The following is a 26,577-nucleotide window of genomic DNA, read 5'->3' on the forward strand; positions in this document are numbered from 1 at the left end:
TATATATATATAGTTTTGATTATATATATAGTTATATATATTAATCATATATATTTGATTATATAATCAAATATCTATTATATTTATAATGTAATTATATAGTTTTGATTATATATATATATAATCAAATATCTATATCTATAGATATCTATCTATCTACACATACACATGGAAGGAGAAGCCCAAGGCTAATTTATAAAAGGCCAGATGACTTTAAACTTTAAACTACAAGTTTGGCTTAGGATTTTCCAGGCCACAGAGATAATGTGAATTCCAGCTCTAAACCCAATTGTAGATCTGTGGTTAGGAATATCCTGGGAGATTCTTTTTATCTTTTCCTTTCTTTTGGCATGATACCCAATGGCAAGGCTAAGAGAGGCATGTGTTCTCACTGTCTTTCTCTGTGGGATATTTTTTTTTTCCTGATTGGCCAACTGAGCATGCCATGTTTAGAGTGTACTAGCTTTATTTTCGGTGGTATCTCCCATCTGTGCCCTCTCCCACATAGCCCGAGAATTGGTCTCCAGTCTGAAGAGTTCAGAGGGTCATTCTAATTCAGGCCCAAAGCCTCCAAGGGTTGGCACAGTCTCTCTCAGGGCAGTCCCAGGCTCCAGGGCTTACTGACTCCATGGATTTGCTTCTTCGTGTGGCTATTTTATTGTGTCCAATTGTTCCCCTTTCTAGTGGTTAAGCCAGTTTCTAAAATATATTTTCTATATCTTCTTGAGTATTTTTAGATGTTCTGAATTGACAGGGTTTTGGATGTTGGTTTAATTTACCAAAGGCTACAAATGGATGTGAACTAATATATTTTTATTCTGAAAAATATTTGTAAGAAATTATTTATTGTGATCTACAGTTGGCCAGATTTATTATGTATCTTTGGAGGTGAATAAATGGCTACTAATTTTTGCTATGTTTTCTTATTGATAAAATTCAAAATTTAGAATTTCACAAGTTTAGGAATGATAAAACATAGACCTTTATTCCCCTTATTCTCAGTAGAAAACATTAGAAAATCAAAGTTTATTAGGGTTTGCCTCTTAAAATAACAGTTGAATATATAAAAAATAAATTTTCATCACCTTCAGAATTGCCACTTGAAATCATTCTTTTGAATAATGAGGGTGATGGAATGGGTGTCAGTCTTTTGTCACAAATCCGATGATACCAGTGGAGATTTCATCATGAATCAAAGGCTTTTCACTCTGAAAATTGTTTTGTTCATATTTTGTTAGGAAAGGAGAGCTGTGGAATGTGAACGTTGGAGATTCTGTCTAAAATTGTAAATGGCCTTAACTGTTAGGAAATTGATTCAAAAGAGAAACCTGAAACAGAGAGAGAGATGGAAGCATTGTGACATTAAAAACAGCATGTTTTTGGGTGGCATTTGCTTTGGCTTCCGGTCAAGTGGCTCTGGCTCTCCCTTCTGCTTGGGATGGGATCCACCTTTCCACTCTGCTGAACAGCTCAGTATTGATGTAGGAACGCTTGGCTTTCTTTGGCCATTATTTTGGCTGGTTATGCCTTGCATTATCCCTGCAGAGTTCTCAAAAGCAACCCAGGGTCAGCAAGGTCATGACTTCCTTAAGGTTATTCCCTGAGTCATTGGCAGAAGCAGGAAGAGTCTGAGCTTCAGGCTGCAAAGCCAGGGATACGTCTCACAATAAAAAGTGATTTCAAGAGTGTTATAGATTGGGTGTGAGAGGGAGAAATAATTTAGGGGAGGTATCTAGAAATAGATATGAGGTGGTTGTGGCAACCAATTTGCTCTGATATCTTTTACGGTAAAACGCTTAATTTGAGGTTGTTCTTTTTTGATAACTCCCAAATTCCTGTTTTTGCCCTATTTTCATTTTTTCTTTCTACTCTCATAACCCTAGACTCAGTCCTTTTATTTCATGCCTAGACTCTTCTAAAGGGTTAGCCATGAGTTGATAACCAGTCTTCCTTGCTTCATTCCAAAAGCATTCATTTATTAAAAAGTACTATTCTTATATGTCAGTCCTGTGTTTTTAAACTTTCACACTTTTGCCCCTTTAAATCTTTACCTCTCGGAGAACTTCCATTTGCCCTCACCTGGGCTTTAAGACTCTTTGCCAGAGGACCACAACCTAAATTTAAAGTGGCTTTCTTCAAATGCTAGCCAGTGCTCTAGCCAAATGAATAGTTGATTTTTCCTTAAGACTGACAGTTTCTTCTATTAGGTATTCCAGCCAGAAAGCTCTTCTCCCTGCTTCCTAATGATTGCTATTTTTCAAAATCCTCTTCATCCTTTAAGATAATTTAAATACAAAAACTTCTCAGTGTAGCTTTCTCCTTTAATGTAATTTATATTTCTCTTGTTTTTGCTCTTAGTATATTTGTATTACTCTGTGGCACAGGTCACGTATGTCTTTCACATCATCTATTTTGTTTAACTACTGTATCCCTTTTCTGGGCCAAAATGTTTTCAAGGTAAGGACCATGTTTTATTCCTCTTTTCAGCTCTCATGTGGCCCACCAGTTCCATATGGTAGACTCAATAAATGCATTCTGGAGAATTTTTTATTCTCTTTGGCCTCCATGGCTCTCAGTTGTTACACTGTGTGAGATGTGTGATAACTGAAAAACATGTAAACTCTCCACTTCTCAAAGTGTGTGCATGTGTTGTTCAAAGCCCTCTTTAGATGTCATCATTGCAGGGAGTTTTCATGAGTTAACTCTAGACATAGTTGAAAACTTCATTATCTGAATTTTTTATTATTGTTTCCAAACCTCTTTGAATCTCTATTCAGAGTACATTATAATTTGTGTACAAGTCTGTGTCCCCTTCTTCAATTCTGGGCCCCTTGGTGGGAGTTACCATGTCATGGCTCTTAGTGTCCCCATAAATGAGCATATTGTGTGGATCTTTGTGGGCCTCTAGCGTGAATGTTTGTTCTGTGTCCCGCATGTCTGAGCGCACACTGTTCCTCACCTCTCCTTTGTTATCATCTGTGTACCACTTGTCAACTTTAGGCTGCTAGGCTAGTCTTGTTCTTTCATAGACTTTGATTTCTGTGGATTTATTCCTAAATGGCTTCTATTCTGTATTAGTAAAGCGTATATCACTTCAAAAGGAAATAGTTTCACTTTCTCTCCTTGTACTTAAAATAATCTCAGTTTTAGAAAATAGAACAACCGTTTAGTTTGTATTCATGGAAACAAGAAGTCTTTTAAACTTTAAAGGGCATATTTAACCTTTTGAGCATTTATTGAGTGGTTGCTATGTATGGAATACTTGTGTTAGACGTTAAAATAAAAATTGTTCTACATTGCAGTCTGTGCCCTGAAGGAGTTTAATGGATATTTCCTATTCACTACCTGTCTATTACAACACCAAGGTTAGAACTGACCATGCCTTTCTTTGTGCCTTGTACCTTGTATGTACATTAAATTACTTGTTTTCACATCTGCCCTCAATTAATAATCTGTAACTCTTAGAGGGCAAGTGTTCTGTCTTATTTATTGTTTTGTCTAACACAGAGCCTAGCACACGATTAGGTGTTCAATAAATACTTATTAAAAAATCATTTTCCATGCAAAGACATGAGTAAATGCAAAAGACCCAGGGGTGGGAAGGAGCTTGGTGTATTAAGAAGAAACATATAGTAAGCCAGTGTGACTGAAACATAGGGAATTAGTTTGCTGAGATGAGGTCAAAGGTAATGGGGCCAGGTCACGTGGAGCAAAGTTTCTGAACTTCAGCATTGACAGTTGGACGTTTTTTTTGTTGGTGGTAGCTGTCCTGTGCATTGTAGGCTGTTTATCAGTGTCCCTAGTCTCACCAGTAGCTGCATTTCCACCCTCCAGCTGTGACAACCAAAAATGTCTCCAGGCATTGCCAAATGTCCCTTGGAAGTGGAGATGGGAGCAAAATAGTTCTGGGAGGAGGCTCTGATATAGGAACTTAAAGATAATTTTACAGTGTTTAGCTTTTCATTCTAAGTGAAACAGGAATTACTGGAGGGTTTTAAACTGGGAAATGGCATATAATGATTTTGATTTTTAAAAAAGATTAGTTCGTGAGGAGAGTGGGTTGTCAGGGACAAGAGAAAAACAGGGACGTTTGTGGTGAGAGCAGCATTGAGGGCTGCAGGTTGGTTGCTGGATGGTGTGAAGGAAGAAGGGGAATTTGCATGGAGCATTGAAGGTAGAGAATGTCTTTTAACAAATGTCAAGGAGTAGAAGCAGAATACCACTTCAAAGAGTGGCACCTAGAAAGTACAGGAGCAGAGAATGTGTAAGGCACATTTAGGGATTGGTAGAGTTTCTGGAATCCTTGAGGGCCTCCTCAGAGTTCTAGATGCAGGAGCCTCAGCATGGCTTTGTATTGCTCGGCCTTCTCATCTGCCTGTGGCTTCCCCTTCTCAGCGACATCCAGCTTGGGCTTGATGGGGTCAGATTCATTTAAACAATGCGTCTGGCAGCAGTGAGGATGGATGGGAGAGGAGCAAGCGTGGAGGTGGGTGGGGGAGCTGAGTGGAAGGGGAAGGTGGGTGGGAAGAGGCTGCTGTATAATCCAGGAGAGAAAGGATGAGAATCTGAAAAAGGTAATGGCAGTGGGGAGGAGGAGTACAGAACAGATAAAAAGTTTCATGTGTTATTTTTGAAAAATACTGTTTTCCATATTTTTTGCAGTATTCTTTATATAAAAGGACCAGTATTTGAATATTATTTTTATTCCATTCAAATCTAGTCATTCAGATACTTTTAACTCAAAGGGACATCTTAGAAGTGGCTTGTTTTTATACATATATAGGTGGTTTTGCAGAAATAACTTCTCTGACATAACCATTTGGGTTCTTGGGTCTCATGGCAATAGCTTGGGGCAACATGAATTTGAAGCATGGCTTCTACCATTCTGTTCAACAAAGGTGTTCTAGAGTTTACTGTGTGTCAGACACTGTATTAGACATGGTAAACCTTGCATGTTGAAATCTGACAAAATGCATTTATCACTTTTTCCTCTTTGGCCTTGGTCTCCTTAAAGTCTCCCCCGTGTTGTTCCTTCAGCTTAAACTGCATCGTCTCAAGCCTGTATTATGACAGTGTTCTCATGTCTGTCCTCTGCCTCTAATCCTGACCACTCCCAAGATATCATTTGTAGTTCAACAGAGCCGTCCTTCTAAATAGAAATCTGATCACATCACTCGCCTGCCTAAAACCCTTCCGTGACTTCCCATTGCTCCTGTGATAAGAACTTCCAAAGCCTTTAGCAAAATACAAAAGTTCTTAACTTCTCTAGACTAATTTTCTACCTCCCCCATCTCCTGTGCACCAAATCTATTTCATTTTCTCAGAATGGCAACTCTCTTTGCATAGTTTTTCACCTACTTTTTATCTCCGAGCTGGTTATGGCTCATATTTTAGAACTCAACCTAAATACCACACCCCATGCAGACCATCCCTGACTGTGCTGAGTTGGGTACCCCTCCTGGATGCTTTCTTAACGCCGTGAACTCACCCTTACTGTAGACCTTTAACCCTGTGGTTTTACAAACACCTGTTGTCTTGACCAGCGCTACCATTACAGTAAACCACTGGAGGGCAAGGGCTGTGTATTATCTTTGGTTTTACTTCTGTGGTCTAGCAGAGTGCCACTGAATGAACGAGTTAGCATTTATTCATTTATCCATCAAACATTTATCTAAACTATCCACTCTGTGGCAGGCACTGTGCCAGGTGCTAGTTTGTTGGTGAACAAAAACATACATGGTTCCTGTCCTCATGGAGCTATGAGAGAGAGAGGCACAATTCACATAATTGTGCAGAATGTGACACGGCAAATATGGCTGGTGTCATGAAGGAGGAGGAGATGGTATATTGAGAGGGTTTGCCCTAGTCCACGAGGTACAGGGAGTTCCCCAATGTGATGGCACTTACATTGGGACCTAAATTATTAGCAAGAATTAGCTAAATGAGGCTGGATGGGAAGACCATTTCAGGCACCCAAAGGGGAATCACTGTGTGCCTCACAAAAGGAGGTACTTGGTGAGAACAAGTGATTGAAACAATCCTTTGTGGCTGCAGTGAGAGAGGGAGAGTTGAGGATAGAGAGGAGGTAGGGGCAGACCAGGTAGGGCCTTCAGGTCACATTGGTGATTTTCCCTTCCCCTTAAAGAAGTCCAGTATAGCTGAGGAGAAGGCTTTTTGAAAGGAACAATGTCAAGGGGAACAGAGAGTACTTATGTATCTATAACTATTTTATTCCAGAACTGTTTTTTTTATTTTGATGGTTGTATATAGTTACCTTTAGAGTCTATCATCTAAAATCTTTATTTCACCCTTTCATACGGCCTCTTTTTGCTAATCTTCAGCATATCTAACTCAAATTTGTTTTAGCTGAAATAGATCCAGAAAGCATCGAGATGACTCAGGGTAAAATGGGTGACTTTTTTTTACATCACCTATTATTTTGACCCATTCATGTGGCTGGTGTGCACATCCTTAGGTTACTACGGGTTTTTTGGTAACAAGATTTGGGGATTATGCTCATTCATTACCCTGCTGGTACTTCTAATATGAACTTGAGTGATTTAGTCTAAAGAGGGCTTGAAAATTCTGTGATGTCTCTAGCTGTTTTTCTCCTTTTTTCCCTTCTCCACAATGTTTCTCATGTCTACTAATTAACAAATAAAGTTTTACACTTTCTTCAGGGCTAAATAAGAGTTTATAATTACCAGTAAGGGGAGTATATGAATGCTATTTGTCCTTTTCTAAAAATAAACACTAATTGAGAATTGGCTGTGCATCATGTACTTTGCTAAGGTGTTCAGAATACAGAGAAAAAAAGGTACCGTCTGGGTCTTCATGTTACTGATAGTCTACTGTCAAAGACAGATGAATACATATGTAATTTCAGAACTGGTATGATGAATGTTGTGATAGAGGAAGGCATAAAATGAAAAACAGGGAAACATAAAGGAGGTGATCTAACCTAACTTGACTTACCTATCTCACCTAGGTTGAGGCAGGAAACCCTGCCAGAAAAGGTGAAGGCGAATTTAAGTCTTAAGGATAAATAGGACTGAGCCAGAGAAAGAACAAAAGAAGAATAGAGGTTATTCCGGTTAGAAGAGGCTATGTGGGCAAAGACACAAAAGGTGTTAGTGAAAGAAACACATACGAGGCATTGCATGTGGTTGAAAGTGGTGGTGGCATAGGGATCCAGGTAAAAGATGAGGCTGCAGATGTGAACAGAAGCCAGATCACGAATGCCCCAAAGTGGGGTCACAGACATACAAACAGGCAGGAGGGAGAAAATTCTGTAGGCTACACCTTAAGGTAGAGCCAGAACCCAACCACTTCTTACCATCTTCACTGCCACCACTCTGGTTGTAATCATCACAATTTATTCCATTGGTTATGTAGTCTTATTTTCCCTATTGAATCTGTTCCTCACACAGCAGCCAGAGTGTTTAGAACATAAGCAAACCATGACTCTCCTCCATTTCAAACCCGCCAGTGGTTCCCATTATACTCATTATACAAACCTAGGTACTGACAGTTCTCCTTAGTACTTATTACTATGTGAGAAGCTGTATATTTTATTTATTTATGTTATTCATTGTTGTCTCCCTCAGTAGAATGGAAACTCCATGAGGGTAGGTTTTTTTGGTCTGTTTTATTCGCAGATGTGTCACCAGCATAGTCCTAAGTTGGCAGTCAATATTCATTGAAAGAAAGAATGAAATCTCAGATGTATCATGGTATTCACCCCATTAGTCATTATTGAACAAGTTTATTTCAGCTTATCCCACCTCTGCCCTCTTTTTGTCTGCCGTACACCACTCTCAATTCAAACTATTATGTCTTCCTGAAAAGAACTGGCTTTATGAATGTATATTAGCCTATATCTATTCATAATCCCAAGTTGATTTTTGTTCTTAGCCAAGCCTGGACTAAGTGAATACATGCTTTTCTTTCTTGTACCAACTCCCCTTGCCTGTGATGAGTTCTTAGAACATGATTAGATCCATGTGTGCGAACCAGGGGTGAAATCTTGGCATTTCAATGAGAGGAGAGCAGTGTTGTGACGAACTGTAACAAGAGCTGAATGATAACAGTCACCAGGTTCCTAGTGTAAATCACATCCTCGTTGTTTAAAACCAACCTCTTTATTCCTTGGATTGGTCATACTCTGGCTCTTGGTACTGCTGCTTCCATGCTGTGAAAATGGACTGCTCTATTTTCTCAGGCTCCATAGGGGTATCAAGTATTTGATTTCTTCATAAATAGAGCAGAGAAATATAACCATAGAATAACATTGCGGACACATTTAACAATATTTATTTAATGAGTAAAAGAGCTAGACCTTTTGTTACATTGTCTGCTCTTCCAGTCAGCAAATGTTATTGTGACCATTGGACAACGTTTGAAATCGGCCTATTCTGATTAAGGGAGTGTTTATTACCTTAATGATGATGTGTAAGATTGTTAAACATTTACTTTCGTATGTTATGAAAGCTGAGAAATGGCCCACAGGCCTTCTCAACCTTGCTTTTGGATCCTTACGTAAAGTGAGTACTGCCTAGATGAACAGCATACTACTCAGCACTGTCCAGCAGAGAAGGCAGGCTGACTGCTTTCAAGGTGCTTATTATGATTATCTTAACAACAACAACAACAACCGGTACCACTACTGCCGCTATCACTGTTTACTAAGCACCTGTGACATTAACAACTACTATGGTTTAAATTGCTGTAAAATTCTTTGCCTGTGTTACATCATTGAAAGATCTCAGTTCCTCTATGGAGTGGGCATATCTCTCCATTGTTCTGATTAGAAAATTGTATGTAGAGAGATAAAAAATAAACAAATAGTAAGAGTAGCTTTGACTTAAGTCTTAAACAATGATTCAGTGTTACAGTAGAGAAGGTCTCTACCAAAGCAGCTGTAAGAGGCAGCTGTATGTTTAATTGCTAGGGGGAATAATATGAAGCATATTAAATCTCCTCCTTCAAGGAGTTTAACTTACCAAGCAAAGTGAGTCAGTTTCCTTTGGCAATATTAATTCCCCTCTGGAAATGACTAGATAGCAAATATGAGTCTTTTCTCCACATGGTTTTATTATCTCTTTCTACAGAAAGGAGCGGGTTATCACTTGGATCTCTTTTGGGTGGCCATCCTCATGGTGATATGCTCCTTCATGGCTCTCCCGTGGTATGTAGCTGCTACAGTCATCTCCATTGCTCACATCGACAGTTTGAAGATGGAGACAGAGACTTCTGCACCTGGAGAACAACCAAAGTTTCTAGGAGTGAGGTGTGTTAACTCAGAAGAAAATGGCTCTTCAAAACATATTGTGCACACATCTATGTGGCAATCATAAGGAAATGGTCAGATTTAGAGGAGATAGGACTTGTGATGATGAATTCATTCTTACATTTTTTGTTCCAGAAAGGACTAAATTTTCATCAGAGTTTTCAGTGATCTTTTTCAGTTTACTCCTTATGATATATCATTTTCATTGATTTCTAAAAGGCTAAATGTTGCAATGTAAAAACACAACCAGACATTTTTTTCTTCAACATGCAGGTGATTTTGGTGCTGCAGTGTTGACTCTATCACAATCACATGTGAAGGCCCTAAAACTCTTGAGTCTGCTTATGACTTTTAAGATTCTGTAAAGGGAAAGGTATTCTTATTTTCCAATTATTTTTGTCCCCATAAACACTGAGAAACTTTAACCTCCAGCTGTTCAATTTGGGTAGATGTGAAGGGCAGAAGTAGAAGGTTTTTATACTCTGTTGAGTACTTTTTACAGCAAACTCTGCTCATAAGTGCTTGGGTAGAGAGCTCACATGACAGAGCCATTGTATCCCTGCCAAAACAGTGCGTGATTCTTTTTTGGGGGGTGGGGGAGGGGTGTAGGATGGGAATTATATTTGTTGAAAAGTACTTTTATTGTTGCAGATTTGGAAATTAGACTGATGTGATTTATTGTGCTAATGAAATTTCCTTGAGCTGTTTGTTAATTAGAATATGGGACAATGTAATATCTGTCTCCTATGAAAGAAGGTGTAAGGGTAATTACACAAGAGGATAATTTGCTTTAAAAAATCAGGTCTTCAAAGAGCCTATAATTGATGGACCAAGAGCAAGTGATTTTTCTTTGATTCTAAAAGGAGCAAAAGATTTAGCAGGAGTACTTCTTTCTTCATGAATTCAAATCACATATTGAAATCACTTTAAGAGATTTTTTATAGTTACATTGAGTTTATATACTATCCTTGAGGTATTAATTACATAATATCAGCACCTTTGTTGTTTTACCCAAACATTGATTTTGTCAATGTGTAGTTTTTTTGTTTTGTTTTGTTTTGTTTTTTGTTTTTTGAAGGTGAAAAGACAAGAGCATGTTTATGAAGACAAGAGGTAGATTGGTAATCTTCTGATTTGGTTTCAGGGAACAAAGAGTCACTGGAACCCTTGTGTTTATTCTGACTGGTCTGTCAGTCTTTATGGCTCCCATCTTGAAGGTAAATATGTGAAACATTCACCTCTTCCTTCTCAGATCACTGACATATAATTGGACATGTGAAGAGTGGAATTCTTTGTCAGATATTTGCAAGATTCTCATCAGTTCTATAACACACTGAAGCAGGGGTCAAGTAGAGAGAGGGCCTTAAATAACTTGTCTTGATTTCCTTCTCACTCTTTCATCCCTTCCCTTATCCTTAGTTTTGCAGTTATTTGATTGAACCATATTAAGTTAACAATATCCAAACTTTCTGATCTGTGAAAACAGCAGTTTCATGCAATTTAATCAGACTGGTCTCCCCTCTTCCACATACATATTTCTATTCTCGTCTCCTATACATTCTTTCTTCTATCACCTTCCATTGCTTGTATCCAAATCTCATTCCTCTTCCCCCATTAGACTCCTAGGTAATATGAGTGATGCAGGATAACTATTTTGAAAATTTTCTGCTATTCTTAATTATTGCTTTGTTTCTGTTTTCTTTGACTCAGATTGCCCCGTAATTCACAAAGGTAAATTAGAGTAAAATTACTGACTTATAATTAGAAAGCTTTAGAAATGAACTTTTGAGGAAGAAAAATTATATGATGTAGGTTGTTTAGAAAATTAGGAGTCAATATATAGGTTTCATTGATGGGATGGATATCTGCCTAGAGAGATACATGGAAACTACATGTGAAACCTATTAAGAAGTAGGAAGAAAACTAAAGAAAGCTAGTGTATACCTCTTCATGAAGCTTTCAATTTTCTTTTACAAACATTTTATTCTTTTTTTTCAATCCTATAAACATGCTTGCAAATTATTAATAATTTGTATGTTATGCTTTGTACGACAGTACAAAGCATGAAAGTTACCCATGGACTTAATAGCTATAAACAACCACTGTTAATGATATCCTTCCAAATATTCTGTTAAAATTTTTATTTTTAAACGATTTTAATTTTAAAAGCTTTTAAAATGTTCATTTAATTACATAAGTAATCTTCTGAAGAATTCAAACAATATAGAAGTAGAAATAGTGAAAAGCAAAAACCCTCTGTATCTCTAAAATTAGCAAATTTTATGTCAGTTGCCAATGATGAAGTTGAGGAGAGTAGAACTGTTGTATCTTTGACCTATAAATAAGACTAAGACCGCCTTCAGAGTATTTAGACTGATGTATACAATATGCAGAAAATACTTGTTAAACAGTTAAAACATGTAATTATTCATCTTTTTCCCTTGGTTTCTGCAATGTCAATTAACTAGTTTAATTAGTCTCTGACTGGATTCATGAGGAAATATCTCATCTTACACGTGAGACATTAAGATTAAAAATAACCTCAGAGAAGTTGGTTCTGATTATGTACAGAGGGCCTTAAAAGAGTTTGGAGCTTATGTTCTGCAGGGACAGAGGGAAACCTATTGTCACCTTTGCCAGTGCAAAGCAAGTTATGGGATAGGTGTGAAGGGGTGGTGACTTTCGCAGCATCAAAACTGCTGCCGCCAAATACTTCATGTTCCTCCATTATCCTATAGGTACCAGCACATCAGCTGGTGGAAAGCCTAATGACAGCGCTACCTTTTAGGCAATGGAACCTCATTTACTGAGATCATTTTTAGAGAGTTCATTGCAGACAATTATGAGCCCATGTTGTGAGAGGCTCTTCTAGAAATGAATTTTCCCTGTGGGTTCCTTGAAGGTGGGCTCACTTCGAGCAGCTGCAGAGTTTCTTTTATGAGCTCTGTGCTCAGTCACTAGTGAGGGATAAATGGGCAGAAATCTTTTCATCAGTTTTAACTTACTCATCACCTCCCCCATTTTTCTTTTATGTTTATATAATTTCTTTTCATTAATACAGTATAAAATCCTAATTCAAAAATGTCAGATGTGTTTAAAAGTTCCTTTTGTGTGTATATGTTATAGCAAATTGGCTTCATTCCTGGAGAATCTGACAGTTGAGTAATCATGGATGATTCCAAGGGGACATAGAGAACAGATACTGTATAATTCCTATTTTTAGGAGAGATGCAAGACTTACATTTTCAACAACGCCTCTTCCTGTTTTCCCACCCTGCACCCAAATATGGCTGCAGAGCAGTTAAAGCTGAAAGTTCTTTTGTTCTTTACAGTGATTCTTTTCACCCCGATAGGCAAAGTACCTTAGTATTTACAGAAACAGATTAGAATGCAGGGAAAGAAGGCAGAGAGCTGTAAGAGATCAGTGAGCATGAGTTCTTTTCCTTTGACCTTCCTTAATTGATCCATACCTGGGCTCACCTTCATTCAGCTGCTAGTGTCCACGATTGTGGCTATTTCCATATGGCAATTTTTGAGTTAACCCAAAGAGTCATTGTAAGAATAAATGAAAAATGCAGTCCAGCAAACATTTTTGTTAAGCAAGATTTTGCCCAAAATGTGGGAAATGAAATTGTTTCGTCAATATAGTTTATAGCATACTGTACAAAACCCATATTTGAAAACAACAAGAATATAATAGTCAAGCATTCGCAGTTGTGATTCCTTACTTCATTAAGTTGTGCTATTCCTAACTTCAGGAATCACATTTCCTGATAAAGTCAGCTACTTTCAGATCATGTACCATTGAAGTTTGGTAAGTTATGTGCATTTATCACAAATCCTTTGTTATCTCCGAAAAGTCAATACAGGAAGAAGCAGATATTGAGGGTACAGTTTAACCAAAACCTAAGTTATGACTAAGTAAGAGTCAAGATTAACAATTAACCTTAGAATTCACACAGAAAGTGGTGTCAGGGGTCATGTTTTAGTAGGGAACCTTTTTTCCTCTCCTTTGTGACTCTGTTTTTTTAAAGAACCAGAGGACAACTTCAGAGAATCATTTTACTTAAGAGTCTGTCTTTGAAAGAGCAGATCAAATAAATGGGAAAAGAGAAATGTGTTACTTTTACTTTTTAAAATGAAATGGCTCAACACCATTTCTGCCAACTCCTTACATCCCTTACAAGTTTAATGGTCTTGGGTGATCCAAGTAATTTTCTTTCATGCATTAAGCAGTGTAGGTAATGTTTCCCCTGTATGTTTATGCAAGCTTACTTTAAATATGAAGTTTTTGGCTTTTATTTTGATCTCTTTGCTGAGATCTGTCTTTTATGTAGAAGAATGTAAGGAATTACAGTTTTAAATTTGTGAGGATACCCCTTGACCCTAGCCAGCAACAGTCATACATGCCTCAAAGCACTGAATCTAACCACCGATTCAGTACTGAACAAGAATAACTGGCATCCCTGGCTGGCTAAACAGTTTAGTTCTGGGCTTCTGCAGCAGAAATATTGCCTGGTAAGTGAGTATTCCGTGTGGGGAAAATAGAGGACGCTAAAGGTCATCAAAAAGATGAACGTCACTTCCTTGAGCTTTACTTTCCCCATTTTTTCTAGCAAGTGTGAAGAAGTAAAAATCAAGTGAAGTTCACTGCTACTTTTGTTGCCTTTGCTTGAAATAGTTTCATTCAAGTTAATTAGGAGTAGTCAAATTTATCTGTAAAATTTTTTTTTGTGTTCTAAAATCAGGACACCATTTAATTTGCATTTGAAAATATTTGAGCTTCTACACTATGCCACTTTATTCAGTGCTAGAGAAATAGAGTGTAATGACAGAGATGGTGATGGTGATAGGAGCAGCTACCATTTATTGAGCTTGGCATTTGATTAAGGGGTTAGCACAAATTTTTAAAATTTAGTCCCTCAATGAATGACACCTACAAAAAATTGTCTCTTTTACAGATAAGAAAAATTATTAATAACTTACCAGGTCACAAAGTTCCTAAATAATAGAGTCAAAACGTGAATTCAGGCAATTGACATGAAAGCCAATCTCATAACCTTCATGGTTTATAACCATTTAAAACAAAACATAGTACTTGCCCTCAAAGAATTAATTCACTTTCATTTTCCATGAGGTGATCTTCTTCAGTTTCTTTAATTTTGAATCTTCTCATGTGCAGATAAATACAGCATTTTTACAAACTCCTCATCATACCTCATTCCAGTTTCTTCAGTGACTAGGAAGCAGATTGCAAGTCAGCTTCTGCTTCCTTACCAGCTAAGATTTTCAAGATTTAAGGGAATTAGGATATTATTTGAATAGCATGTTTCTAAATATAGTTGTTATTGCTGAAAGGGCAATATTGTAGAACTTAAGTCAGACCAGGGCTTTGAGTCTGACCTCTGCAGCCATTCTTCTGGTCTGTACCACTGCCATTTTCCACCCTGACCACTGAGGACCAAAGAGAGTTCTGCTAAACAATTGCTGGCTTCTCAACTTGCCAGTCAGATTCTCCTCATGATAATTATGACATTAGTACCCCATTTGTCACTTATTATCTATTCAGAACCAGGCCCTGGATTAGATATTTTATGTGATATAGTCTTTATCATAGCCTCTTTTAAATGACAATACTGAGGATAAGTTAATAATTTTCTCAATGTTACAGAACTGGTAGGGCCAGAATTTGAAACCAGGTCTGTCTGACTTTTGTGCCCATGCTCTTAATCAGGATCTCGTTCTGGGTTTTACATGCACATGTGCACACGCACGCACACACACACACACACACACACACACACATACATATGATGACCATTATTCTGCTAGGAGGTCTCACTGCTGTACTGAATTCTGGGCTGGACATTAAATTTACCCTTTTCTCATTTACTCTTCTGAGAATATTAAAATACTATTAGCACATCAAAGGGAGGCATAAGTGAAAAAGAGTAGAACTGAATTCACCAGAATTTGAAAAATTTGGTGACATGGTCTCTGATTATGTGAACTCCTATTTTGATTTTATCCAAATTTAGTGACATGGTCTGAATATGTGAACTTCTATTTTATCTCAATTATTCCATCTTGTTGTAGGATCAATACTTGATTTCATGTATGGTAATCTTATTTATGATTATAGTTTTGTGCTTTTTGGGTATGATTGGTTATCTATAAAATTTCCTTTACATAATTTTATCATTTGACAATTCTTGATATGCCTGTAAACTTGGTATACTTTGTGTTTTTATGTTTTAATTACTCCTGTATTGCTTTGTAAAATTATCTACTTACTATTATTAGGTATATTATATTGGTTTAACTTAAGATGATGGCGTTCCATCTTCTTAAAGCACATCTTCTCTTTCCTCCTTTGAGAAATTTCTGGTGCAAGAAATGATTATTTTGTGATGAATTTTTAAGGGTTGACCTCATGTAACTCATGAACTAAATCCAATAAAAAATATACTTTAATCCAATAATTCTATTAAATTTCACCAAGATTTCCATATTGAAAGATTTTTATTGAGAAGTTGCACTATTTTAAGGAAAATGGCAAATTTCAAAGGATATATTTGCATCACATTGAAGTTGGCCAAAGTCAACTTAGTAGCCTTCTTTATATGTATTATTTCCTTTCCAACAAAGAATAACTGTTTAAAAAACATTTTCATATCTAAAGCTATTTTTCTACCCACCCACCCCCATGCCATTCTGTCACTGTTACCTTCTGATTTTATTTTGTTGTAGATTTGGTGATATCATAATCATAAATTCACAGAGAATGGACCTAAACACCAAGGCACAACTGTCCTTCACTTTGACATCAGAACCATGTTAGAAAAAACCTGTAGCTAAGCCTAGCTGAGGGGTGAGGATGAAGCCAGGGATGGTCCCTTTTGTGCTGGCTTTCTTTCAAACTAGAACAATGCTTTACTCAGATGAAAAAGTAACTACTGCAGGAATTCTAACTAGTTTTCCATGATTAAACTATACTTCTCTGTTCCCTTCTTTTCTTTCCTTCCAGCCACCCCACCCCCACTGCTTACCAAATTAAAAATGAAATGACAAGAAAGAAAAGTGGAAGATGTATAAAAAATGAATCAAAGCTATTAAATGATCCTTTTCTTACTTTTTTTTTTTTACTTTTTGGTACATTTATACACAAGAATCACAAGGAATAGAAATATGCACATTGCAAAGGAAATGAAGGCACGTGTCAGAAGAAAAGAGGCTTGAGTGTGATGCGTTCACCTCTTTGTGGTGACTGTTGGGTATTACAGCTTCCCCAGCCGTAACTTCATCCCTCCTATCCCCATCATTTTTTTTTTTTTCTGACATCAAAATCAAAATTAGCTACATTAAAAATGTTGTCTGTTTTTGAAGAAACATTTTATGTTTTATATATGTAAATAAGTATATTTCATATAAATTTAAGCATCTCCATGGCTAACTAATAACAATTGGAAATATTTGTTACACATTTTAGAATTTACTCATTCTCTAATAGTGGCCAAAGAGTCTCATATGCATAACTACTTTCGACAGTCACAAGGAGAGGCTGATAGAAATTGTGCTTCACTTAATACATGCAGTATTTTAAAAATTACTCTAAAGCCATACTATGTTTTCTGGTTACAGTAGCCTCCTTTATGGGGATTTGGTAAGATTTGCCTTAATTGATTTGTGGTTTCAGTATTTTAGCTTCGAAAAATCCTGAAATTACTTGAACTTCTTTTTAAATTGTAAAGTTGAGAACCTTTTGTTTTTCAAACAGAAGTCTTCAGAAACAGAATCTTTTTTATTTGCTTAGTTTTCTTAGTCCTAGGGGAATTTCGAAGGTCTAGCAATAGATACAGTTTACAAACAGCACTTCTCCTTGTTAAAACACTTTGTATTAATATGAAATATTTTGGCGAGTTAATGCATGAAAGGTATTAATTCAGTTTTAAAGATGTGTATTAATCCATGTATGTAATTAATTGCTTCCAGATGCTCCTTTCAAGCAGTGTTCTCTTTAGTAAGGTCTCATAATATTCCCAAGAAGAGAGAGGACAGTCTTTTGATGTTTATTTTATTGAAGAGATATATATACATCGAGATGATAAATAATTTGGCAAAAATTATTAAGGATAAAAATCAACAGACTGTATTGAAAGGAACTTGGTCTCAAGAGTGAGGCAACCATCTATTAATACCTCTATTTCTGTCTACCTCACAGTTCACACAAGTATCTGGTTTGCATTTCAGGGTAAAGGAAAACAGAACTTTTCCTTCATTAATTAAAAAAAGTTGTTATTTAGGTGCATACTCACTCAAAAAACAAGCATCCAATGAAAATTTAAAGTCCTTTTAACCCTTGATTTATTACTAGTACAAAGAGTTCAGAAGTTCATCAATTGATTAGTAAAGTATACTAGTTAGAGGCCACTGTGTTACAATAGCCTGTATTTTAGTTTTAGATTTAGCCTTTATTTAAATGATTCCTCCTCATTCCTCTTTTTTCTTATTATTGTTTTTAACTTTTATCCATTTTTTTCTTTCTAGTTTATACCCATGCCTGTACTCTATGGTGTGTTCCTATATATGGGAGTAGCATCCCTTAATGGTGTGCAGGTAAGTTTTTCCATGGTAATAAAAGCACAGTAGTGTTTTTCTAATAGTAAGACTAGTCCAGTAACAGATCTTTGAAGAAAAGTGCTAATCATTAACTGCTAAATTTTAAAAATACATTTATTTTGTACTTCATCATTCAGCTGCTTTTCATTTCTGGTTTAATTGACAAGTTAGCCAGTATTAACAAAAGTTACCATACATACCCATTCTTTAAATAAGCTATTAAAAGTCATTTGATCAAGAAAGTGAGAGGCTATAATCTTTCTTTTCCTCCTCCTTACCCATATTTATCTCTGTTTTGCTGTCTCAGGAAGGATATCTAACTCTTTCTGTGTGTTCTTCAAGATGGTATTTATTCATTTGCTTTAACTCTATACGAAGAACAGGCTGTTCTTGATTTGCTTTTCACATGGCTTTAGCAATAATCAAGTTTTTTTTTTACCAGTAAAAGAATAAAGTCAATGTGGTTTATGTATTCCTTTTGTTGAAAACTTCAGCTATTCATAACTTCGGGAAAAAATCATTATCAGCTGGGCATAGTGGTGCACACTTTTAGTTTCAGCTACTTGGGAGGCTGAGGTGAAAGGATCACTTGAAACTTTGAGTCCAGCCTCAGCAACGTAGTAAGACTCTGTCTCTTCAAAAAAGGAATCATTAGGGAAAACTTCGTAAGTGACTTTGTCTTTTAATTGGGTTTTAATTTATTTGGCACCAGGAAACTGGAAGTACTTATGCTGTTTTCTGGCACCTTGTTAACTGTAGCCTTATTTAGCACTTAGTAATATTTTAATGGGAAAAGACTGCATGTCCTGTGAACATCATAAGAATTTATTTGAACTCCTTCAAAATAGTCCTCGATTTTGCTTATTGAATTCAGATTAATTTGGTTTTAAAGTCAGATAGAACTGGGCAAGTGGCCAGATCACTAAAAAGAGAAAAGGCTCTTTACTTTTCTCTGTTTAGGTCTGCTAAGTAGAGTTCATCATCATATGGATATTTGTTACAAAATACAAGGTGGTTCTTCATAGACTGGACTAGATGAATGTGAGTTTATTGCCCATGAGACTTTTGGGAAGTATAAATTTGTAAAATTATTTTTACCTGCCATTGTAAATATTCCTTATTTCCCAAAATGGAAAAATATGAAACTAAAATGGTTCCTAGACAAATAGCTCTTATTTTTGTTTGCCCATAATGACCTGGTCTAGATCATAAATTTAATTCTATGTATTTTAAGGGCTTTATTGGTCGAAACTCAGTACATATTTGTTTAATAAAAAAGAAGAGGCTGGACATGGTGGCTCACGCCTGTAATCCAAGCACTTTGGAGGCCAAGGCGGGCAGATTACCTGAGGTTGGGAGTTCAAGACTAGCCTGACTAACATAGTGAAATCCCATCTTTATTTAAAAAAAAAAAAAAAGAAAGAAAAGAAAAAAACACATAATAATGCTGGGGAAAAACAACCAGGGACAGCTAGTAGATATCTTAAATTCTGCAAAGCTACTACCCCTAATGGCTTTTCTCTTTTTCTTTCTTTCTCGATTCTCCCTTGTTTAGACATTTTTGGTGAGACCTGACTTAGCAAGAAATTTTGTAACCAAAACTTTAGAAAGAGAAGGTCCCCACCAGTCAAAACTAGTTCTAGAGGGAAAAAGAAAACCTTTTAAGTAGGAAATCACTAGAGAAGACTGTGATAGTCTAGTTTACTTTTACACTTCTTTCCTTCCAGAAAGAAAATAGAGATTATTTCAGAATTCATATTCCATGATTATACAATTCAATAGCTATTTACTGAGCATCTTTCACTGAAAGATCCTGTGACAGGTTGTTGAATATCTTCCCATTTGTCATTGGCAATGTCAATTTGGCAGTTATTCTTTGAGGCACAGTACCTGGCACATAGATGCTTAGTAGTTATTTCGATACCTGTTTATACATGACCATATGATAGCCTCTCTTAGATTCAGATGTCAAACCTGAAACTCACTGTAGTATTCATATGGCTTTTCTCTGAAAAGAAATGGTGATATACTGCTGAGTGTATTAGTCAAGTTATGTCACTCAAAAAATATGGAATTTATGAAAACATAATGTATTCCCATTTTTAGGTTGGATACTTCCTTTATATCCCTAAAACATTCCTGAAATGTATTAATATATGATGCATAGTATCATCTCCTATTTTTTCAGATAAGGCAACTGAGGCAGAGTAGGATTCATGAGTTAGACATTACCCTTCAGCATATTATTACGATAATATGCAAAAGATCCTCTTTCCTAAGACTCAGAGAGTAAAAATAGAAACCAGGAGATGAGCTTCTAGAATTTATGTTTTTGTTTGTGACTTTATTCTTTAGTGGACACTTTTTCTTATACCTCTGCATAACATTCCTGCAATATAATAACAAAAATTTGAAGACTTGTGCTTGACTAAATTTCTGCATTCCTCGACCATTCCTTTGTCCTCTGAAAAGGACACTGCTTGCCTAAATTATAGAATATAAATCAGTAGTGATTAGTTGGATATACTGGAAATGATTCGTGCATCAGCTCTTGAAGTAATGCAGTTGGACTCCTTTCCTCTTTCCTCCCCAGTTCATGGATCGTCTGAAGCTGCTCCTGATGCCACTGAAGCATCAGCCTGACTTTATCTACCTGCGTCATGTTCCCCTGCGCAGAGTCCACCTGTTCACTTTTCTGCAGGTGTTGTGTCTGGCCCTGCTTTGGATCCTCAAGTCAACTGTGGCTGCTATCATTTTTCCAGTAATGGTAGGGATTTATTTGATTGAATCTACCTATGAGATCATATGGATATCATGTTGGTTATTGTTATATGGAAGACACACATCTCTTTTATGTGTGGTTTCAAATAAGTCCAGCTTTGACCTCATGACTTGATCAGTTGTAATTTACATTTCCCATGTCTATGGTTGTTTAGGATGGACCTTAGAATCAGGCTCGAGTTCCAATACTGGCCCTGGCCGATACTAATCAGTAAACTTCTTTGAACTATTATTAACTCATCAGTAAAACAGGGGTTGCATTGTTGTTTTTCTGATCATCAAAATTGAATATCAAGCATGTAGCACAATGCCTGACACACAGTAGACACCAGTGCATGTTAATTACTTTTTAAATGTTGTTGTACAATACAATTAATCTAAGTAAGAGTGTAGGACATTTCAAGCAATAAAGTGCTTGGCAACTTGTGAGAACGCATCCAATACATTAGAAGAAATACGGCGAGAAGTTCAGTTTTTAAATTTCTTGTGGTTTGCATAATGCTAAGTTTAAAGATAAGGTGGGGACACTCTGTCCTTGTCATAATATGATGAGAAACAAGGCAAAGCAACTAACATTTAACCCTGAGTCACAAGTGAAATAAGAGGTAAAGGAGTTAGGTATTTGGCTTCATTACAGAATTTTATAATTTACCATAAATCTGTATTTTTTGCAAGAAAATGCATATATGTACACTTAAAACAAGACACAAAGGGAGCCTTGAGTCTGTTTTATCTCCCCTGCAGTTTTGAAAACAGAGTTTTCATATACTTACTGCATTTTATTTTTATAAAAATCCTCTTACTCTTAGCCAGGATTATTATTTTATTTTTTGTATTTGTTGTTTGAATTTTTTCTTCTCCCAAGGATGCAAGAAAAAAATGGATATTAAATACTAGTGATATTTGTTAGCTTGGATTTTTTAAATGCTCCCTTATGTCTTTCTTTCCTTTTTAAAAAAAAATAAAAATAGAAAACTATATTTACTGAAAAACACACTGAATGTAAGAAGCAACTAGAATTTACCTACTAGCCTTATCTACCTGCCTACAAATTTTGCCGAAGCCAGGAAAATTGAAGCTAGAGCAGGATACATTTGAATTATATCCAATAAATCACTTTTTGCCTATGCTAAATGATTTTTAAATGCTTTACTTTTCTAAAGTGTTTTTATCTTTTCAGAACTTTTATTTGGTCACAGTGTAATTCTGTAATAAAAGTTAGGTTAGATGTTATTTATTTCTCTAGGTAATGAGGAAACTGTCATAGAGAGCATGATGCTGATAAAGACAACTGCTTAATTTGAAGCAAGTCAGGATGCCTATAACTTGATGCATATTAAATTTATTGTGGAATAAAGATATCTTTAATGTACCCTCAGAATTCATTCTTCAAGAGCAATTCATAGAACCAAAAATCCACAGGTCAAGAATATTTGTTTTGGAAGCAGACAAGTGGGACCCTTTGTATTATTGTGATCTGCATTCATTTCCCTCACAGACTTTAAGGATCTTGGATAACATACTTAATGTCTCTAACCTTCAATTTCCTCAACTGTATAATGGAAATAATAATACCTACTTTTGAAGTTTGTTAAGAATAAATGAGATAATATTGCCTAAGATTGAATAAAGTGTCTGGCATATGTTAACTGTTTAGTTAACGGTGGTGATTGAAGTACCCTTTGAATATTCAAATACTACCTTATTGTGAATACTTTGAAGATGTCTTAGTGTTCTATGTGTTGTACAGATTCTCTTGATTGCTAAAAACTTTTATAATGTTTTAATTTTTAATACTTAATCATATGCCAGCTATTTTTTGACTTTCAACTTTTATTTAAAATCTCACATAGAAGGAAATGGTTTTGAAAAACAATCCTTTCATAATAAAATTCTAATTGAATGTGATCATGCATTTCAGTGAACAAAACAAAGTGAGTTTCAACTAAGACTTTTATAAAACAACATTCCCCATGTAGAAAATTATTAGAGTTCACTTGGTATAAGTTCATATAGTCAAGATCAGGTTTGTCATACTCTAGCCTTACACAAAGTAGGTTTCTGTGGAATTTGATGGGATGTTATCTGTGCTCACTGCAACTTCATCAAACACGGTTTCTTTCATACTTTTAATATTCGCCCTTCCAGATCTTGGCACTTGTAGCTGTCAGAAAAGGCATGGACTACCTCTTCTCCCAGCATGACCTCAGCTTCCTCGATGATGTCATTCCAGAAAAGGACAAGAAAAAGAAGGAGGATGAGAAGAAAAAGAAAAAGAAGAAGGGAAGTCTGGACAGTGACAATGACGATGTAAGGAACTTTCCAAATTCCAAAGGAAAGCTAGTTAAAGAAACAAATGTGAAAATTATCGCTTTTTATACCTGATGTGAAATGGAGGGCAAGTTCTAAGAATGTTTATCTGGATGTGTGGCATGTTACTCATTTCACCTCCCTTTGCCCTTTATATTCTCTCTTTGGTTTTTTATATTTTCTGAAGTCTTTCTGTAACCATTAATACACTAATAATGACATAATGACTAATAATGACTTCTAAAAAATTTAAAACTCACCACATTTAAGAACTCTGATCTCATAGATATAAAGGAAGTTTGCTTAGTAATACTATAAAATGTATTTGGTTTCTATTAATAACCCAGGGCTTATATTTGAGATAATAACTCAATTTTATGTAATATTAAGCCTAATGTGGATAGATGTCAGTGATCTCACTTTGTGTGAGCTATGAATCTGAGTAGGCTCTCCACCAAAGTTCTATGCTGTTTTATTAATATTAGTACTATATTTATGCTAATATGATTTAGCATTATTTTTCTGTAGCTCTTCAGTAAAAAGAAAAGTGAATTGGAGTTTGGGGTCTTTTTACGTAATTATAGTGGTTAGTGTCATGGTCCAGAGGGTCCTCCTGCAATTAGGGGATTAAGTTGAGAAATAAAATTATTGCCCAGTTTTTTCTTTAGGTGACCGGCTCACAGAATACTGATTCTCCACTAGGGATCTGTAATCCATGCTAGAAGAAAAGCTGGGATTTATTTTCTTTAACACATGTAATAACCCCTTATTACAGTAGCCTTTTGAAAAGATTGCCAAAATAATGTTTTCCATTTGAAAATCTGTTCTGGATTTTACACAGTGCAGTCTCACAAATGATTTTTTTGTGCATCATTACCCATTCTAAAGTAGGAATATTGTTAATTTTTAGTTTCTACTTAGTACTTGATGACTTTGATCATTGCATACCTTATCCTTAATTGTCTTAATAGCTTGCTATCACAGTATTTATTTTTTGCTCCCATTTTACAGATGAGGAAATTTAGACTGAGAAATGTTAAATATTTTTAAAAATTTTTAAAGCTTTAATGAGGTATGATTGACATAAAATTGTATATATGTAAGGTGATGCTTTGATATATATATTTAAGTCATTTGTCTAATTGTGCACAGCCATAGTGGCAAAGCTACAACTCGAATCCAGGCCTCTCTGGTTAGTTCCAACTGATCAGGCTGTCTGACTGTATTCTTTTTGTAGAACTTGGAAATAGTACAGTGAAAGAAGGCAAGAGACGTAATTGGATTTCACATAAATTGATTCAATAAGCAAAAGACTTAATGCATGAGGCACATTTAGCTAAAGAGAAAAAGAGGTGAAGAGAGCTTTATGACTGTCATCATCCATCTGCAATGAGAACAGGTATATAGATTTTGTTTCCAATGATGACAGAAAAAGAATGCGTTTTAACTGCAGCAGAGATTAAGATGTAATAGAAGAATGATGCATTTACACATTTAATACAAATTAAAATTTGAAATGAATTTCTGGACCACTCAAGACCAAAAAAAAAAAAAAAAGGTTGCCTAAAATATTAAAATAATTAAAGCAGTATTTTGTCCAAAATAAGTATGTCAACTTATGTACATGGACCTCAAATTTAAAGTTCATTATACATTATGAATGTATGAATGTACAAAGAGGGAGATTATGGAATACCCTCTAATGATATTTAAGAAAAAATAGTAAAATACCAACTTTGGAGAATGTTTTAAATATACTGTTCTCGAGTGACAAAAGTTGGATCAAATGAACTCCTTGTTCTTCCAATTCTTAGATATGATTTCCAACAAATCCTATTCCACTTAAACAGTGTTTTTTTATATGAATGTTTACCATTTTCAACTCTGTGTTTCCAACAGATTTCTTGAAGCCAAAGTGTCATACTTGATTTTTTTCCTCTTTCTTTTCCTCCTACCCCTACCAAAACAAACAAACATATACATTTATTCCTAGGCACTGAATTCAGCCAGGCAATTTAGAGTACATCTGTGCAGTGTGTTCTGTGGGTTGAGCTAATTAGTGAGGGGTCCACATTTGGAACGTGGTCCTCCTAAGTTTGCCTCTAGTCACATGGTTTGGGATCTATGGATACAGGAAGTCACAAGGGGACATGCGAGTAACAGCTATAATGTAATATTTATGAGTACATATAGTGAAAATTATGGCTTGCCAACATTTTGAGCCCCTCACAGTCATTTTTTAATCTGCTTGGTAGGCTGTAATTAAGGGTGGGCTGCAACCTATCCATGTATAATTGCTATTATTTGGGAAAATATTTGAAATACTATAATGTCTTACTGTTTTTGACATTCTCATAAAGGTAAGTGCATGTGGCATCTTTTATTATTATTATTATTATACTTTAAGCTCTGGGATACATGTGCAGAACGTGCAGGGTTGTTACATAGAAATACACTTATGGTGGTTTGCTGCACCCATCAACCTGTCATCTACATTAGGTATTTCTCCTGATGCTATCCCTCCCGTAGCTCCCAACAGGCCCCAGTGAGTGATGGTCCCCTCCCTGTGTTGATGTGTTCTCATTGTTCAACTCACACCTATGAGTAGGAACATGCAGTGTTTAGTTTCCTGTTCCTATATTAGTTTGCTGAGAATAATAGTTTCCAGCTTCATTCATGTCCCAGCAAAGGACATAAATGCATCCTTTTTATGGCTGCATAGTATTTCATGGTATATATGTGCCACATTTTCTTTATCCAGTCTATCATTGATGGGCATTTGGATTGGTTCCAAGTCTTTGCTATTGATCCATTCTATCATTGATGGGCATTTGAGTTGGTTCCAAGTCTTTGCTATTGTGAATAGTGCTGCAGTAAACATATATGTACATGTGTCTTTATAATAGAACAATTTATAATCCTTTGGGTATATACCCTGTAATGGGGTTGCTGAGTCAAATGGAATTTCTATTTCTAGGTCCTTGAGGAATCGCCACACTGTTTTCCACAATGGTTGAACTAATTTACACTCCCAGCAACAGTGTAAAAGTGTTCCTATTTTCTCACATCCGCTCCAGCATCTGTTGTTTCCAGACTTTTTAATGATCACCATTCTAACTGGCATGAGATGGTATCTCACTGTAGTTTTGATTTGTATTTCTATAATGACCAGTGATCATAAGCTTTTTTTCATATGTTTGTTGGCCGCATAAATGTCTTCATTTGAGAAGTGTCATATCCTTTGCCCACTTTTTGATGGGGTTTTTTCTTGTAAATATGTTTAAGTTCCTTGTAGATTTTGGATATTAGACCTTTGATGAATAGACTGCAAAAACTTTTTCCCATTCTGTAGGTTGCCTGTTCACTCTGATGATAGCTTCTTTTGCTGTGCAAAAGCTCTTAAGTTTAATTAGATCCCATTTGTCAATTTTGGCTTTTGTTGTCTTTGCTTTTGGTGTTTTAGTCATGAAGTCTTTGCCTGTGCCTATGTCCTGAATGGTATTGCCTAGGTTTTCTTCTATGTTGTTTATGGTTTTAGGTCTTATGTTTAAATCTTTAATCTGTATTGAGTTAATTTT

General features: G+C 35.9%; 1 protein-coding gene across 13 annotated transcripts in view; it reads left to right on the forward strand.

Moving 5' to 3' along the window:
- SLC4A4 (solute carrier family 4 member 4) overlaps positions 1-26,577 on the forward strand; it is a 499,211-nt gene that overhangs the window by 460,141 nt on the left and 12,493 nt on the right. For 12 of the 13 annotated variants that reach the window (XM_032259361.1, XM_032259360.1, XM_032259371.1 and 9 more), the window contains 5 exons: positions 9,111-9,289; positions 10,434-10,506; positions 17,837-17,905; positions 20,502-20,675; positions 22,838-22,999. In XM_032259361.1, coding sequence (XP_032115252.1) covers positions 9,111-9,289; positions 10,434-10,506; positions 17,837-17,905; positions 20,502-20,675; positions 22,838-22,999 — 657 coding nt within the window. Of the gene's footprint in view, positions 1-9,110; positions 9,290-10,433; positions 10,507-17,836; positions 17,906-20,501; positions 20,676-22,837; positions 23,000-24,236; positions 25,397-26,577 lie in introns of those variants that run through there. The other variant, XM_032259367.1, reaches the window with a different exon arrangement.

This window comes from Sapajus apella, unplaced genomic scaffold (assembly GCF_009761245.1).
Source record: "Sapajus apella isolate SASKATOON/1434 unplaced genomic scaffold, GSC_monkey_1.0 scaffold108, whole genome shotgun sequence".
NCBI lineage: Eukaryota > Metazoa > Chordata > Mammalia > Primates > Cebidae > Sapajus > Sapajus apella.